Genomic DNA, 18,789 nt, shown 5'->3' on the forward strand with positions numbered 1-18,789 from the left:
TAAGAGAAGTGAAATGGTTTCAAAGAGACGGAGTGAGAACTTCTCGTTGTGGCCCCAGGGCTGCCCGCCCTTGCATGTCATCATCCTGCAAAACCAATCAAAACGTGTTTAATTAAGTAAATTTTACCAGATTAACTCTAACCTCCATCCTTCTTTTTTTTTTTTTTTTATCCGTGTGAGAAATGCTGGCATCGTTCCGCAGCATCACTGCGGCGACAGACACCTCCAGCTCTTTTTTTTCATGGAGCATTATGGCAATAAAGACGGCGTGAGTGAGTGTGTGTGCAGCTGTGTCAGACCGTGTGTCGGTATCAATCAGCAGCTGCCACTGAAAGGATTATTTATGTAGCACCCTTTATTGTAATTGTTGGGTCGGCGGTAAGAAGGCTGAACCAGATGCAGAATCATCCTATACATGAATATAACATGATCCCTTACAGGAGACCCTTCAACACGCAAAACTAAGAATAAATATATTCACAACTGTCTCTACTATTGATTGAAGATGAAAGCATAAAAAGTACTTCCAATGAAAGAATCATCTTCTCTGTTTTGACAAAAAAAAAGTCTGTATGTCCTTTTTTTTAAGGTTTTTTTTTTTTTGTCCTTTTTTCACCATTTATTTAACTGAGATATGGTTTGAAAATCAAAGCAAACATTTGTCCAATCAAAGAAAAGACGTGGAGGTCCTGGTGGCCTCAGTAAGTCTCTGAGTTCTATAGATCCAAAATGTATCCAAGGTCCTTCTCGGCATCATCAGTCCTTCCATTGTTTTGTCTTTTCCCATTTTCTATAAATATATGTATATGGATAAATATATACACATATTTATTAAAAAGAATGGCATCTATATTTCACACAGCAGTCACCTCTCCCAGGAGGACATGTCCTTCACCTGCAGGACTTTGTAGGTAAAACAAAGCAAACCGGATTAGAGCGAAACAAACTGAAGTGCATACAAACAAGTCCATTAAAGACTGGGACGTTTATTATTTTTTGGCTCATCCTGGGAATGCAAATATTTTTGCGGCATTGATTGGTCGTCCATCAGCGTCCAGTCCACCAGTCGTCGTACCCCATTGTTTAGATAAATAGATCTGTATTCATAGAAAAATAAGCATCGAGCACACTGCTGGCTGTTCACTGCTAAGGCACTTATTTCTCTCCGCTTGTCGCTCCACCATCATCTGTGTCCTCACCAGAGCTCTTACTCGGGGTTTGATGTTCGCAGGAAGCTGGTTTGGTTCACCTCCGCGCAGGTTCCTCTCAGTGTGATATGATGAACGTTAAAACACCCACCATCATCCCTACACAGACTGATTGTGGCGGTGAGTGGGGGGGAAAAAAACAACACCCCAGAGCTTCAGTGCTTTACGATCGTGAGGCGTAATGAAGGGATAAAAAATAAAACGACAGCTGAAGTTGTTCCTTCAGGCGGAGATGTAGGACCAGCTAATCCTTGCCAAAATGCAACCTAGTAGTGGGGAAAACCGAAAAAAACTGACCTCAACTCGTTATCCAGGAATAAACACGGTGTATAGTGATGTCTCGCTCCCCCACAGGCTCCTCTCGAAGCCTCTGAACAGAAGCCATTGTAACAAGATGATTCATCACCACAGATGACGAGGAGAGCAGGAGGAGGGAGTCGCAGTTTCAGAACTGGTATGAACGATCCAGCACTTCCATGTAGTCCGGTGTGGTCCTCAGTCTGGCTCTCTGCTCTGCTACTGCCTGCTCACCCTGGCTGCTGTTACTACTCCCCGCCGCGGAGCTGGCAGTGGTGACCACCAGCGTTTGTTCAGGCCTGGCCTCCTGTTTGGAATCCTGCGGATGGGGGTAGCGAGGGGGAGGCCTCGCGTACCGATCTGTCATGTCTCTGAACTCCGGGGTCGGGAGCCTGAAAAGGCAGTCCATCAGTTCCACTTTAGGGGTCGGGCCCTGGCTGTCGATGACAGTAGGACAGAGGATGCCGTTTCCATGCAGACCAGCAAGTTGTCCCATCGCGCCGGTGATCGTGCTTATGGGCGAGGACTTCACCTCCAGAGTCCATTCTCTCTCCTTCTCCGTGGCAGGGCGGTACCCAGCCTCGCTCTCATTGGGGGGTCTCTGCCGTATTGCGTCCTGTTCATCCTTGTAGATGGCATTGCCACAGACACGAGATCCCCCGGAAGGTTCCCCGCCTTTAGATCCAGCGTCCGGCGGCAGGATGGTGTCGTAGACGTGGTTCTGCTCGGGCGGCAGCGGGGACGGCGTCTCGCTGTGCCCGTGGTGGTGGTGGTGGTGATGGTGCTGGTGTGTCTGTTCAGTGAAGATTCCACATTCCATCTGGATCCCGGCCAAGTCTACTTCTCCCTGGCGGCGGAACGGCAGCTTGTCCCGCCTCCTCAGGGTGTAGGCGATTAGTGCCGCTGCTGCAAAGAATGCGGAGACGAACAACACCAGCAAACTCAGCACCAACACCGATAGCGGGATAGAATCCTTCCCCGAAGGGCTCAGTGGGCCCGGTCCCGAGCCGGGGAAGACCACAGGTACTTCTTTGTCTGGTACCGTGGCAGTCACCGTCTGCTGTTCCTGCTCCTCCTGATGCTCCAGCTCCGGGCAGAGGAGCTCCATGGACAGGGATCGGAGGTCCACCCCTTTGGTCTTCTCCGAGGAGTGACACACCACCTCGCCCACCACCACCACTGCACTGAGCCCCTCCAGCCAACGCTTCAGCGGCGCCGCCACGCAGTTGCACTCCCACGGGTTCTGCTGCAGGTCCACCTGGAGAAACACACAACGCTGTCATAATCACACCCTAATTACTGGTGTGCCGTGCAATAATATTATATTATTAATGAGAACCCATGAATCACTGTGTAAACACAAACTAGATCATTTTGCTGACACCCTAGTGATGCATATTAGTAAATTGGAAAATGTCTCTCGTTGAAGAATAAGCCAGCAGCCAGCACTAATAAGATGACAACAAGAAAAATGATGTTTTCTCAGCTTCCATAGCTTTTTCGTCAGCAGGACTACACTCAAAAAAGAGCATTAACATAATAGATTGCGGCTCCTATCAGTGCCCGGTGGCCTCACAAAGTAATTTTCAGAGATACGTCACAGATGAACACACTAATACAAGCAAATGATTGCATTATCAGGTCCTCGAATTGGAAATTGCTGGAAGAGAAACATGAGCAGGAGACCGTCCTTCAAGTGCTTCCAATTAATCCAGAGTACTTCATGTCGCCACAGATACTGTCTTTGTCCATTCGACGTTTGCATAAGTTATTCGTCAGAAAACTCAAGTGGCAGGATTCTGACATCCAGCAGCACTTTCTGACAATGGACAGGAATGAATATCTCGCGTCTGTGATCCGATAGGTATGTGCTTACATCCAATTAGACAAATATTGCTTGTGCGCTGAAACCGGCTCTCGAATGTAGCTCGCCACAGACCAAAGCTGATTATGCACAAAAGGAATCACTTACGTCACAAGGTTTTGTCTTCAGAACTGATTTTTTTTTCCTTTAGCACATTTCACCGGCAACAAAAGCCGATCTTGCTTGCTTGCTGCTATAGATGGATGTTGTGTGTTTTCTTTTAAGATGATTCAGCGCTGCTGCCGTGGGAGCTCCGGAGCTGCAACCTGACTCTGGAGCACGCTGAACAACACGGATGCGACCTGGTTTCTGGGAAGTGATGTCTTAATGTTGCTGTGTTCAGTGATTCTTGGGTTTCACTGTCACACGTCTGGTTAAGTCATGTGCACAAACTTTCTGTGTAGAGTTCAGCTGCTCCAGCTACTCTAGTTTCCTCCCACAGCCCGGAAACAAAGAAAAGATATTTATGTTTTTTTTCTGTTTAATCATTAAAAAAGAAGAAGAAATTATCGTATCAACTAATATGACTAATAGAATCTAGCAGTTTGTTAAAATAAAACAAATATGTTCAACAATGAACCAGGTAATGCAGATTGTCGATCACAGAACTAAAATAATTGAAAATATTAGTTAAAGGTTCGAATGCTATTTTTCTGCTGCCCAGTATTCAGAGATATGATGAGTCATTTGACAGATGCTTCTTCAACCACTTTTTTTTTTTTTAAGGTTTTAAACTCAGACATTTCTTAAGCTGAACAGTTAATGGAATTCAGAGTTGAAACATGGGAAGAATTTCAGGTGCAAAACCGTTCTTTCTAATCTCAGAGTTGTGTTCTAAATAGGATTTACCTCTTAATTGTGTATCCTAAAAATCAGCTTCCTTAGCCTTCATACTCGAGATTGCACATTTGACTGTGATGGACAAATTCTACATTGAAAATGATTTAGATTTCTTCATTCTGGGACAAACTATGAATCCCAAATACTTTTTTGTATTGATTAATGTCAATGTTGGGGGTGAAGTTGTCCTGTAGTTTTAGAGCTTTTGATTCCAGCTTAGAAAACTGGATAACGATTTAACTGTACAGATAGAAGTTATTTCAAATGTTCTCTTAAACAATAAATATGACTAACTAATGTCTTGATTTAAGTGTCTGATAAATAGATCTTGGACATCTACTCTACTCATCACTATGTGTCTGTTTGTACAAAAATATATTTTAAATGAAATATTTACATTAGAAAAAGCATAGCCCACTGAAAACAATTTGTTTTTCTGGACATAGAATTGTGTTTATCATAACCACACCCACTATGCTACGATTGGTCAAACATCAAGGGTTTGTCATCAATCCCAGAAGTCTCCACCTCCAAGGGACTCATAGTATAAACAAAGTGGGAGTAATTACAGCTAGCTGGAGGAGCAGCGAAGCCATTAATATATAATAATGGACTCTGCTTCTCATTCCCCGAGATTTCAGACAGTGGCAAACTAGTAATTACATCGTCATGATGAGAGACTTACTGAATCTTGGAGAGGAAGACTTTTGAAAAATGTGAGTGAGTCAGAATGGTTGAAAAACGTTACCCTAAGTCCTTATCTTAACCCAGTTTCTATAGTGTTTCTGGTTGGAGAAATAAATATTTTCTTGACCACAGAGATATATAAAAATATATAAAAGAAAGCTATATTTCCTTAAATTAAAATGAATATGTCATTTATTTTTTTTATTTTTTTTTTATTATGATACTGTTATCTTAAGAATTTTTCTTTATTAGGGTCAATCACAAGGATTCTTTTTCAGGTAAGATGATCGGCAGAAGATTTTCCCAGTAAGAACAGAACTAAAATTTAAATGAAAGCATACAAAGAAACATACAATCTCTGTTTTCAGTAAGAATGTCAACAATTATCCCCTTGTTTTGTTGTTTACATTCTAAACTACACGTACTGTTCAGCCCATGCCAACAGCCTTGACTCAGAGGGTTAACTGTGGTTCTCACATTGTCTGCTTCACAAAAACATTCCAGGATGCCACTGGGACTCAACAGGCGCACAAATCCTCCATCGTTTGAGGAGCTCAATCCATCACCGGTACTGCTGGCTTATACCTCCTTCCCCAAAGAACCAGACAAAAGTGCAGAGATATCTAGAAAGTGTGGGACTCCATTAAAAATGTAGTTGCTGAAAAGCGACCCAGAATAACTGGAAAATGCCACAAACGTAACGGACACATTCTGTCTCTGTTGACATTTGATTGACAGAGAATACAAGCATCAATTTGAGTCAGATCAGAACAGAAACTGAAATATAGTATTTCCTGAACTGTGCATTACGAAATTCATACACGGTGATATTATGCTGCTAGATTTATTTTAGAGAGCAGCTTTCGTGTCCTCATCACTGCCTCTGAAGTGTGGACACGACTCAGGAGGGCACGTCTTCTGAAGATTGTTGAATTTGTGCGGGCCACAGGTCTAATATCGTGTAAAACCAGGGTTATGTCATGTCATCCCAAGGCAGCACCTGAGATGCTCCTGGTCCTGTTGAGGCTGCCTCGAATTAGATTTCACCAATCGTGATTTGATCCAGATCTTTTTCTTTCCTCTAATATTGTGCTGCTGTCGAGCCGTGAGGCTGCATGTTTATGAACAGAACTGCGGCAATCATTGGAAGAAACAGATTTAAAACAGGGATGAAATAAAGATTATTACTTATAATTCTTGCAACAATTACACCTGTATTTCAAAGAATTAACCGTAATTACAGTATTATAGCTTAAAGTAATATTAAGACTCGAAGAACTGGTTAGAATACACTGTTTGTATATCATTAACAATCAGGATAAACTCTTGTTATCTGTAAAAACACTTCTGTTTACACTTAAATATCTTAAAGTCCTCTACTTTATATTTAACTAAGCATGTAATAAGTTACCACATAGCAATATAAACAGTCATTATTTCTTATATAAAGCCTTAGAAATGCAGAATCATGTCTAATGAATAAGCCCTTAATAGAAAGTGTTACCCAAAAAAAACATTCCAACAAATTTAGAATTTCAATTTAGCCGTTAACAGTGTTTAAATTAAATGCATACTGGTTACTACAATAACATATATTAAGTGATATACCTAATTTTATAATATTTTGTTGCTTGCATTTACTTACTTACTTGCATTTTGTTAATTAGATCATTTTTTTGTATCTCTCTCTGATCCACTTTAATTTTAAACTAAGGACAATTATACACTTGAAGCGATAGTTCACCCAAAATTCCTTCTTCATTTCCTACTCACCTTCATGTCGATTAAGGGTTGGGATTATTTTCAGAGTTATAGACAAAAATGTATGTTCATTTTAATGTAGCGACTGATGCTCAGTTGTCTCCGTCTTCATCTTTGTCCAAAAAGACACAGTAAACAACATGAGGAATTGTTCCTGAATAATTTAAATATTTTTTATATTTTAAGTCTGTTTTTCATAGAAGCTTCAGCTCCAGCTCCAGTTTTATCCTCATTCCAACCCATTATCAGTGTGCATGCGTGATGATGGCTCAATAGCTTCCGCTAAAAAGAAGATTAAAATATTGATTTGTTGGATGTTTTTCAGAACAATTCCTCATGTTGAGGCTTCAATACAAGAGGGACATTACAGACAAGCACCATGGAGGTATTTGAATATTGTTAGGAGGAAGATGAAGACAACCGAGCATCAGACGCTACATTAAAATAAAGATACATTTTTGTCTATAACTCTAAATAAGAACTGATTATTCTGAAAAAATTCCCAACCCTTAGTCGACATGAGGGTGAGTAGAAAATTAGTGAAGTTTGAATCTTGAGTGAACTATCCCTTTAAGCTCCACTAGTCACTGGCCGTGCTGAGTGATATCTTGAATAATGTGATTTCCATGACAGGCACATTACGCTTTTAAATAAATAATGACTTTGATGGAAAAATGCAATTAAGTCTTCAGCATGAACATATGAGACTTCGCGGGGCTTTAACTAGTTAAATTATTAATAATGGCACAGTTTGGTATTGACAGTGCGCAGATGTATCCATCAAACGTGGGAGAAAAGGTCGCGTCTCAGGTGTTATTAAATGCTGTGATAGCTACTGGCACGAAGCAGAACCGAGTGATTCAGGATCACTCGGTTCTGCTCTCAGGAATGATAAGTCTGGGGCTCTGATGCCTGCAGAATACAAAGTATGGAAAGTTTGAACAGCGTGCCCGATTGTGTTGATCATCACTTTTTTTTCTTCATGAGATATCAAAGCTCAGCTTTGGTCTTTCATGTCAGAGAGGAGCGTGGACGTCCGGAGTAAATTCCCCTCAGTTTAAGCTGCTGTTCGCATCTTGTTCAGCTCCACATTGTTGATTTCAACGAGGAGCAAACAATCTCCTGTTTGTTTCACATCGTTTATGGCGCCTTCCTTACATCTGCCGGGAGTTCCTCAAGCATTTTATTCCCAGGTATTGTTTACTTTCACACAGCTCCCCAGGGATCCCCGCAGTCCTCTTTTGGCAAAGCATCTGTTCGAACACGATTCATAAATTCTCTGCCTCGTCACCTAGAGCGAGATCCGCTGTCAACTTGTCAATCATGGATCAGTGTGTCGGGGAAATTACAGACCTTCACTTAGCCCGACGGATGTGAGTCACAGGGCATCCACCCTTTTTTCTGATAGCCTTTGCTTTCTCCGCAGTTAATGATGAGGAAAGACCGACAAAAGTGGCCACTGGGATGTTGCCTGAATGTTAGGCTAATGGGGGTTCGGGGACTTTTTTATAGGAGATTGTTAATGTGACGGGAAAAGGGATCTTTCGGCAGAAAATATATTTAGACTGACTTGAGTGATGGGATCAAATGTCAGCTGTCAGAAGAACGGCGCATTTGCATTTATTTATTTCAATATTATCCAGAAATTCATGATGTTCCCATTGAGCTTCGTGTCACTTCTGCCTAAAACAGCAAATATCCTGTCAGTCATCAGGCGAGCTTTAGTTAGCTCACAGAAATAGAGTCAATAGGATCTGCTTGTTTTCGGGGGGGAGGGAGGAAAAAAAGTTGCTGAGATTTTTGCAGTATTCTCTGATGAAGCCACGCAGCTGAGCTCAATCCTGCCAAGCTTTGCCCATACTGATGAATGTGCCTCATTGTCTTCTGAATAATACACAGAGACAGAATGAAAAGAGACCATTGGTCGACTGAGCTGCCGCTTGTGCAAAATCTATTCATTTTCTCCAATTTTTGACGCAAAAAAAAAAGGTATATAGAATGCAGATGAAATGTGTGAAACATCAACATTAAAAGATATTATTACACTCTCTGATTTTCTTCCAGGAATTGTTTTCGGCGTATTTCAATTGACTTGTTCACTTCTACCTCTGTTGGTGATTTCCTACATCTCCTCAAGCAACGTCAACAGGCCCTTGAAGAAGGGCCATGAACTCTTCCGCGCTCGCAGTTTGTGTTTCATGTAGGTGGAAAGCGAGCGATAGTAATAGAACGGAGCAAAGAGTGAGAGTTTCAGGTCTGTCGAGGCTCCTGTCAGTGGAGGAATTGGCATCGCTGCCTGTGTGTTTGGAAGATATGAGTGCAACATAGTCTGAAACTAAACCTTTTGATCTTTTATTCCAAAGAAAACACAAACACAGATTCTTAATGCCGCTGTGCTGGATCGCAACGCTTTCTTTGCTCAAGTGCAGAAGGAAGTATGTCGCCATGACATGATGTTTGACTCCAAGCTAAATAAAATATAAACTCAGGAATCTGTTTGTTCCAGCAGATAATATGAAGAGACTTGATGAGCTGCTGAGTCTGACTTAAAGTTTATTGTAACAACGCAGAAGATTACAACTAGGCTGTTACTCACTATTGTTTTCATCATCAAATAATGACCACGTTTAATTTCCCTTTATCTAAATCAATGTTTTAAGTAGCAGGCTAAGGGAAATGGGGCACAAGGGAGGCAGAAGAGCCCATTTAAAATAGATTTTAAATAAGTAACGCCATATTTAATATATATTACAGAATGATTTCCATGAATTTGACTCCTTTCAACAATTGTAAGACCAATAATCAACCTGCCGTATGAGTTATCCTCCCTTTTTACAAGAACCTGAGACAGTAAGAATAACTAAATATATAGTTATAGTTATAACCTGCCAAACTAAACCCCCTAAAAACATTGAACAAACTTTAATTAAAGCAGCTGAAGTGCACGATTTCATTCCAAAAAACTGAATAACCAATTGCGTGTGCCAAGTTAAACCAGCGTTAAAAACAAGGCCGTTGGCAGCTCAGCTCAGAATCCAACAATGAGGGCCGACATCTGAGCTGTGAGACAAACAACAACAAGTACAGCTGCACTCGATTCACCTGATCAACCAAAGGTTCGCTTGTGATACACTGGAACCCGACACTGGCTCACACCGGATCGACTAACAATGTCCCCAGAGGAGAAGCACATACTCTAGCATGTCTCTCGTTGCTATCATCTGCAGTTTTTAAACTTAACACTGCACAAACTGCAGGAAGTAGATAATGCTATAGTTGCATTAAGTGCTTACTTCATGAATGGATAAACCTGGAGGTAAAGTGGTTGTTGTGTCGTAATTTAAAATGAATTAATACAGGCTTATCACATATCTTGATCATTTACTTTATTTATACTGTATATACGCTCCTTGATCTCCCTGATATATAATCACTTATTAATCTATTGGTTTTAAGGTGGAGTTGTTGACATATATGAGGCAGATTTATAGTAATAAAGTACGAGTCATATTTATTAACTTGTTTGTTGTTGATTGGTTGTAGTTCTAGACCAGTTATTTCTAAACCCCTGTTGAGACATTTGTTACCAGGCTGCACAGAAAGAAAAAAAATGTATTTTATCATTACTGCCTAAAAAAGAAAACTTTTTTTTTCTGAAATAACATTATCTTGTGTCTCCTGACTAGTGAAAATGAGTAAAACACAAACTCTAGGAATGAGATTCTGTTTCAGAGCACAAAGTCCCGTAGAAGAAATAGACATACAGAACACCATTGTTGCCATACAATAAAACATACATAGATGCAAATACACAAACATCTTGTTGTAACCAGCCCACAGCTGTTGCTGATTCAGGGTTATATTGAGATCTTTTTTTCACACACTTAATTGTAGTTTCTTTGCAGGTCATGGTATTTTTTTTTTTTTTACTTTTTTCTATCTGAACTCCAGTCTTTGAATATAATCCTGACATTTAACCCCATCATGGTATAAAAAGTGTTTGGGATCCCTGTTCTAGACTATCAACTTGAGGTCTTGATAATCTCCACAGATGGTCCTAGAACTTCCAGCAGATTTCTGCAGCATCAGCGGTAACAATGTCATGCATTTGGGCCACAAAAAAAGAAAGGTGTCAAAATGTTTAAACTTTCTTAAATTCGTCAATAACAGCAAAGCACTGGCCCGGTGTCCCATGTCCCACCACAGAGGATGCTTTGCTCTCACTAGCCTTCTGCAGAAGATTTGGGGGATTTTAAAATTCATAGATAATACAATTGACATTTCCTCAGAAGTCTGATGAAAGCGGAACTCCAATCTCGGAGTACAACAAAGCTTTTTGGGAATTGGAACAGCCCTCTGCTGGCCTTAATGATGCAGCGTCCTTGGAATGCTGCCTTGGACTTGAAGTGAATGGTGAATTCAGAAACAGTAGGGGACGAGGTATGACTCAGACACTCACCTAAGGAGGATTTTCAGACTCCAGTTTACCTTTGTCCTTGGATAACCAAATAGAACCAGAGCGAGTTCCTTCATGCTGTTACGTCTTTAAAAAACTGAAATCATTTTCAGTATATTTACAAAGGTGTGCTGTGGCTATGTAGTCTTCTTTTCTAATTGTAAAAGGGAAAGATTTATTGGAATCTTTTTGACATGTGCAAAATAATTTAAACTCCATCCACACTTTAAATTCATCAATTATCTGTGCAGTTGCCAAGACTCCTAATCTTGGCGGGAAATTGTTGCTCTTCCTTTTCTCCAACCAAATATCCTCTCTTCTATCTCGTTGCCTAAATCTCCCCTCCAGTCCAACTGTATGAACATGCTTCCAGAACATTTGTCATTTGTTGATAAGATGATTCCATTTGGTGTAAATAGGGGGAAATCCAAGTTCATACTGAGGGTATAATGTCTGTCTTCACATTTTTAATTGAGAGCATGGATGTCAATAATGTTTTTCTTCTGTGATAGATTGAAAGGTTTATTACTTGTGTTGGTTAACAGTGTGACTTTACCGTCATGACCACTTAAATTACATTTAAAATACTTGTAAATCATGAATACATGAAGAGACAGTTCTACACACACTAGACACATAATTTAAATTATATAAAGAGACAAATGTAAAAACAAATGTATTTAAAAGTTAAATATGAAAATGTGAAAATATGAGTTAAGATGTAAAAAAATAATTTTAAATAGATCCAAAATGTTAACAAGAAATTGTTCATTTAAATCTGGGACAATCATTATTATACTTTTTTTTTTTTTTGTTAACTTGATGTTTCTTTGAAACATATACCATAATCATATTTTCTTTACTTTTTTGTGCGTCTTTTCAGCATTAAATTAATGGCTATGTTTAATTAGAGCTGACTTTCTTTCACAAAAACACCAATTATTTTTGTAATTGTTTCGTGCTTTTGCTTATTTTGAGTGGGTAGGCAGGAATTTTCAGGCCAGGTATTGGTATAGTCTGTCCATGTCTTGGGTCTTCCCCACTTAAAGGACATGCACTGATGCACTGAACACCTCACCAGTGAGACGTCCTGATCAACTGCATTCTCTCAGCAGCTCTACTAAGAGCCTCTCCTGGATGACCATACCTCTGATCCTATCTCCAAGGGAAAGACCAGACCCCCACGATCTTGTTCTTTCACTACTCAAGGCTAGACACCATAGGTGACGCTTTTGCTGATGCTGCACAAATCTTTAATTAAAAAAAAAAAGCTTAGCAAAAAGGCAAAGCTCTGTCCACCACTTTTCTTTCTTTGAAACTAATAATCCACCTTTCGTTGTGACTTGCACTTTTGGCTGCAAAATGAGCTTGTCTTTACATGACAGGAGAAAGTTTGTTGCATCTTAATTAAAAACAACTTATCAAACCGCTCGGGTAAGTTTGCTCTAGCCTTTAATGAATACCAACAAGGAAAATGCCATCTTAGTGGATAGTATGATCAGCCTTAGATAGTGTTTACAAATAGAGTGTGCCTGCAAAGTGTAGCCCGTAAAATACTTTAATTATCGCAGAAAAGAAAAGCATATAATCACTTAAAGTTGTGTTCAAGCATATCTGAAAAAAATGCAAAACAATGGCACTTTAAATACTGAATTATCATAAATCGTACTTAACCATTTTTTTCTTTGAGTACACACAACTGTTTCCAGGAAAAAAATCTGGACGTAAAATTGGTTAAGATTCCCAGTAAAAACTCAATAGCGTTATCAGATTATTTCTATCTCTGTGTTTTGTTATCAGGGCGACAGCCCTGTGATCATACCAGAAGAAAGTAGAAATGCCAGTTATCTAACAGCAGACAGACACAATTCTTTGCTCACTGGTGAACATAATAGAGCATTTAACTCTTAGAGAGCATCATGTTCCCATTTATTTTTATCTGAAAATTGAATGTTTCAACGATTGAACTGTGTTGTTTTTTTAACGTCATCACTCACATGTCTGCTTGTTCATTGTGCTGTTCCTCGATGTGATCTTTACTGAAAAAAAACGATTGGCTTCAAAAGCCTCGTCTATACCATCAAACAACAGTGATGGTTCAACTGTTTCTGAAGTGGTCCTTTGTTAGATTTGCTTTTTCAGCTCTGTGTGACAACAGTGACACTTGTTACTTACCTCGGGAGTATGAATAAGGGTAAAAAAAAAACAATTAAACATTCGAAGGTTAACATTAGCAGTGGTTGGAATCACAAAAGGAGCATTTGTGCTGAATTCCTCTATTGTTTGTCAAGATCAGTGACGTTCATTGTGCTTGTAGATGAGAGGGTTTCCTACTTTACTCCACATGAACTGTGATTTTAAGCCCCATATAATGCAGTTTTATAAGATACATTTTTGCCTCACCATTATGGTAACATTTTGGGTAATTCTCATATATATAACATTCAAATCCACTTTAAGAATCATATCCTGGACATATGCTGCTCTGGTTACACTCCATTTGACATTACAGATTCTGATCTCCATATTTCAGAGCAGATTGAATTTATTAGAGCTAAGTTGTCAAAACATTTAAACTTTGGTTCAATAAAAGCCGCACAAACAAAATTCTAACCCTGATAAACATGGCTTGCATAACGATGAGTAAACAAAATTCTTAAAAATAAATAAATGAAGCTTTAATGAAGAAAACTGGATATTTTACTCACAAAAAATCTACAACAAACCCATTGAAAATATAAAGGACACTTTTCTCCAGTCAAATCCACTTTCCATGCTGGTGTAATTAGCTTAGTTTCGGGGACTACAAGGGCTTTTTTGTTTGTCAACACTGTAACTCCAAAATGACAATATTGCACCACAAGCGTTGCAGTTGAATTTCTCTCATTTCAAACTTCCCTTTATAACAGAAATGACACCTGGTCTTGATCCCGCTAAGAGTGTGAAAGCCTGCTCTTATTATCACCTCAAGAACTAGAAATGAACACTCCTCCTTTACCTTTGGTTGTCACTCAGCCTTCAAACCATGAAGGAAACATAAATCACGACACATAGTACAAAACTTCAACACCTAGTTCATCTGTCACAGATTCCCAATCCCAGTCGACCCCCCCCCTCCCTACCAGCGTTCCCTGTAGGGTTTCATCCGAGGCATCCTTCTCTTTATCATCAACCTCATTCCTTCAGAGCGCAGCTGCTGTAAATCCCACTTACACTTTTATTGCTGACAGTAGATGACGCCAAGCTCTACCTGTCCTCCCCACCACCCTGCAAAACTGAAAAAAAGATCCTTGTTGAGACACATAAGCAGCAGTGAAGCCACTAGAATTACACAAAGATTTTATTATTTAGCAGTTATTTGGTCAATAGAATTGAAAAAAAAGTTCTTATTTATCATATTTGGAAAAGGTTTTGAAGCAGAATCGGCTTTAGAACAGTAACACTGTAAGGAAAATAAGCCACCAACTATGTGTACAAAGGCTTGAGAAATCAGATAACATTTAATTTATTAACTTGAATTTCCTTAAATAAATTGCCTATAAATGCCGTAAATACAATTTATGAGCAGCAAAATGTGTTACTTTAGTATTATTTTAAGCCACAAAACTAGGTTTTAAAAAGTGAAGTGCAATAGGCTGCAGTTCAACAGGTGTCCACTTGAGGCTGGGTGCACAAAGACCAGAAGTCATTACAGTTGGCATTTAAAACATATTTAAAGCCTTCTTGAAAAATATAATAATATTTTATTATATTCCCATCAATCAGCTTTTCCTGAATTTGCTGAAAATGGGAACAGATTTATCGCCACCTTAACTCTCTTGAGTGACGGGAGACTGAATTTCTAAGATGGTAGCGACTGTGAATTGTGTTTAAATCACTCCAGATATTTCTTATATATTATCTACAGTGTATTTACAAAACACAATATTATTGAAATACAATTGCAACTCTTCCAGTTTCCCAATATCCAAATGTTTTTCAAGAAAATAAAACGTTGAAAGTGGATATTGCTACTTGCTTGCAATGCTTGATTTTTGGATTGGAATACATGTACAGTACGTGCCACCCCAATGTCATTTCATAAATCAAATCTCTTCTGCGTTTAGGTAAATTAATCTTTTTTTTTGTCTTTAATCAGGAGACTGTGTCCTTCCAAAATGCCATCTTGTAAATGAGAAACCCTAATGGACAGACCATCATTCATCTCCTTCCTTATGGAAGAGTCTTTAAGTAAACTATAGATGACAGTCGGAGTACCTGGCAGATTCCCACGGAAGTACAGAGAGGAAGTGCAAATGGATTATAAAAATATATGCACTCGACAGCAACAGTCTCACCATGTGACCGCTTCTGTCAGCGAAGCGGCGGAGTGTGTAGCAGGATGTTAAAAAATCTTTTCACAAATTGTAACTCAAGCGAAACTGATAATCAGGTGAAGCGGTGTCAGGTATTAAGTGTTTCCTGTCAGAACCGTGAATACTCCATCAGTTTCCATCAGTTTATCTGGATTGTGCATCGTCATTGTATCTGTCAGCACACAAAGTGAGCTGTGGGTTGGTTTAGAGAGCAGCAGTTGATAATTATGAAAGAGTGCCGCTCTGCAAGCCCACAATGCCATTGCACTCACCAAGAAAAAGACATGTTTGAGTAAGCTGTTATTATATCCAGCATCAGTTAAAAATCCTGGCCCGTAAACAAAGCATTGGGAGCAAAAGAGATTTAAATCCTACATTATTGCTTGTCTCTTGATGGATATGTGCACAATTTTGGCTTTTTGTTCATGTTTGACATCTTTTGATATGTTGTTATTATTGAATAATGCTTTACTGTGTCTGAGGATGAAAGGTTTCTGCCAGAGCTTCTCTAGCACCAGATATTTCCATGTGTCATGGACATTTTTTGGACAACATTTGGTATTTTAACATCTATAAACATGTGTTTTTTTCTGCTTGGTTGTGTCTTTCCCGCCTCTCACCTGAGGAAATTGGGATAGGCTCCCCACCACGCCCATAAGGGATTTAGCGACAATTTATAAATGCTTTAGAATGTCTAGTGCATTATATTGCAGTGTACATAAAACCTTTATAGAAAGTGTTACCCAAGCTTTTGTGTAGAGGTTTTCCAGAAGATATTAAAATATATCATGCAATGAAATCCCTTTGTGTTTCCTCCAAGAAAACAAAGGCTTTCGTGTGAGATAAAATCAAATCTATGCTGCTTTAGACTTTGTTCTGAAAGAAGGGAAGGTCATGAAACATGTTTCCATGTTAAACCCTGCAGGAAGCTTAGGGATGAATTATCGCAGGTTGAGTCACTGACAGCGGTCGACGCCGGCATTTTTTGGCTGAAAGTCAGTGCACGCTCACTCTTGTTTCTAACACAATCCATTAAAAATAAACGTGATAAGATTAATCTCATCTCAATTCCCTCAACATCAGCGGAATCATTAATCAAATCCTTTCACTTTGTCTTAATACTGATAAGGGATCTGTCTGAGACCTTTATGGCACTGAAGTCGAACATTTCCTGTTTTAATTTGAACCAAAAGCAAAATGATAAATTACCATCACAAACACAAGGTTGTAAAAGGATGCAACTAAGGTTCTATTGCTATGATATGGTAATATGACTATGGGATACGTATATTTGCCGTAGATAGAAAGATGAAATTTGTTTCACTTTCTCTTCGCCGCTCTGCAAACTCTGGCTCGGAAACCACATGTCGATGCCCAGAAATCTTGATCTCCACACCGGGCTGCCACTGAGTCAACAGGTGATGCTATTGTCGCTTTATTTTGCGCAGTCCCTCTAACGTGGCTTTGTACGAGTCATAATATCACTGGTGAATGAATGCATTCAATTATGGCGCCTGCAACGTTCGGCGGCATGACACTGCCTCCGCCAGGCGCCGTGAATGAGGCTGGTGGTTATGTGCTTCCATTTGCAGAATGCTGTGAAACATGGAGCCTCATTGTCGACGTTCCCCTCAGCAAACATTTGGAAACAGCTTCTGAACTGCGCCACACTCCCCTCAGAACAGAAATGTTCTCAAGTCAAATCACAATAACATGGAGGCTAATCCACACCCACCTTAATTCATTCCAGTCTGGTAGTCTAAGAAAAGCCTGGTACACTAAATTTGCTGAAGTGTGAGAAGGAAGGATGAGGAAATGTATTACACTGGGTTTCGGTACTTATCATCGCATTGTGTACAGCAAGCATTCACATAATTCTGCAGTCAAATCTGCAAAGTAAGCTCTTCCTCCCGCCGTGGAGTCCAACACAAACTGTTTTATGCAGCCGTGTCTGTTTACTTTAGGTGTGGTAATTACAGTCTGCTATGAAAATGTGCAGCTTTCTCCTCATTTATTAAGACCGTTTATGCAAATCCATTCAATTGCAATTTTCCAATTATAACACCTGAGGCAAAAAACCTGTGGTCCCACGTGCCACAGCAGAGCGTTCACAACAACAGATGACAGGGGAGCTGGAGTGACGCCAGAGGCCACCAGATCAGAGGCTTTTTAGATATTTTTTGTACTTTCTGAATGCTGTGATAGCTTCGTTTCATAACCTCCCGGAGTCGTGAGAGGTTTAAAGCGGTAGTTCCCAACCACTGTGCCGGGGACTGGCACTGCATTTGATACCGGGAGAGATCATAAATTATTACGTTTCTGTTATACTGATTATAAATTGTTTTAATTTTAAAAAGAGGAGAGAATATTTCTCTAATTTTCTTCTCTTAAAATTGCAAAAGGCTATTTTGGTCCAGTTACGAGACTAAAAGAAGTAAAGTAGACAGTATTGGACCATCTTTTTGCAGGTAACTGGCCCAGGTCTCCTGCTGGTTAAGGGTTATGTTAAGATGTATTTTAATGAAATCAACGTTTGGTTATTGCAGGGCGTTCTATAATTTTTTTTTTTTATTAAAAGCGAGACATATAAGGAAATTCTGAATTAAAGAAGTCAGTGATCAGCATCACAGAGTTCATGGTAAGTATTACCAGATGTGATCAAAAATAATCATAAAACCTGGGCTGGTTAAATTATCATAAAAAGACAAGCAGTTACGAAGTTATGAATTCAACTGGAACTGGAAAAGCCAGAAATAAAGACAAAAAGGAATTTTAAATCTAAATTTTGACCTATTATCAACAATAAAAATCTTATAATTCTTCTGTCTAGCAGTGAGAACCATTTCACAAAGGTTTTATTGGCCCTTTTATGGTGGTTATAACACCCTTACATGGATAACTGACATCGCTGAAAATACACCAGACTGCTACGTAAAAACACACCATCAATGCATTGGTTCAGCTTCTTTCTGACACCGTAGAAAGCGGGTAGGAATCTCAATGTGACGGTATCAAATCCTTCAATCACGTCTGCACACAGCCACAGATATGTAGGTCGATATTATCTCAATTTGGAAAAATGTCACAGCTGTGTCATTGGTATAATTTTATGTTAGCAGCTGCCATCTTCTACACCACAGGTGTCAAACTGGTCCAGAAAAGGGCTGAGACGGTGCAGGGTTTGGATCAAACCAGTCAAGCGCATTTAGTGGTACTGATCAGGTGTCTGAAGACAGTAATCAATTAATTGTCAGTCAGGTGTTGTTTAAGACAACACCTAAACTATAAACATAATGTTATTGTTAGCACGATAATGCAAAA

At 39.5% G+C, this 18,789-nt stretch overlaps 1 protein-coding gene across 2 annotated transcripts in view; it reads right to left on the reverse strand.

The window, feature by feature from the left end:
- Positions 1-337: 337 nt before the first annotated feature.
- The window catches only part of LOC148060909 (SLIT and NTRK-like protein 3), a 42,891-nt gene continuing 24,439 nt past the window's right edge, over positions 338-18,789 (reverse strand). For both annotated transcript variants that reach the window (XM_087779865.1, XM_087779866.1), the window contains exon 7: positions 338-2,763. In XM_087779865.1, coding sequence (XP_087635991.1) covers positions 1,654-2,763 — 1,110 coding nt within the window. In that variant the 3' untranslated portion in view covers positions 338-1,653. The remainder of the gene's footprint in view (positions 2,764-18,789) is intronic.

The sequence above is a fragment of the Callionymus lyra genome, chromosome 18 (genome assembly GCF_982586985.1).
Source record: "Callionymus lyra chromosome 18, fCalLyr1.hap1.1, whole genome shotgun sequence".
Taxonomy (NCBI): Eukaryota; Metazoa; Chordata; class Actinopteri; order Syngnathiformes; family Callionymidae; genus Callionymus; species Callionymus lyra.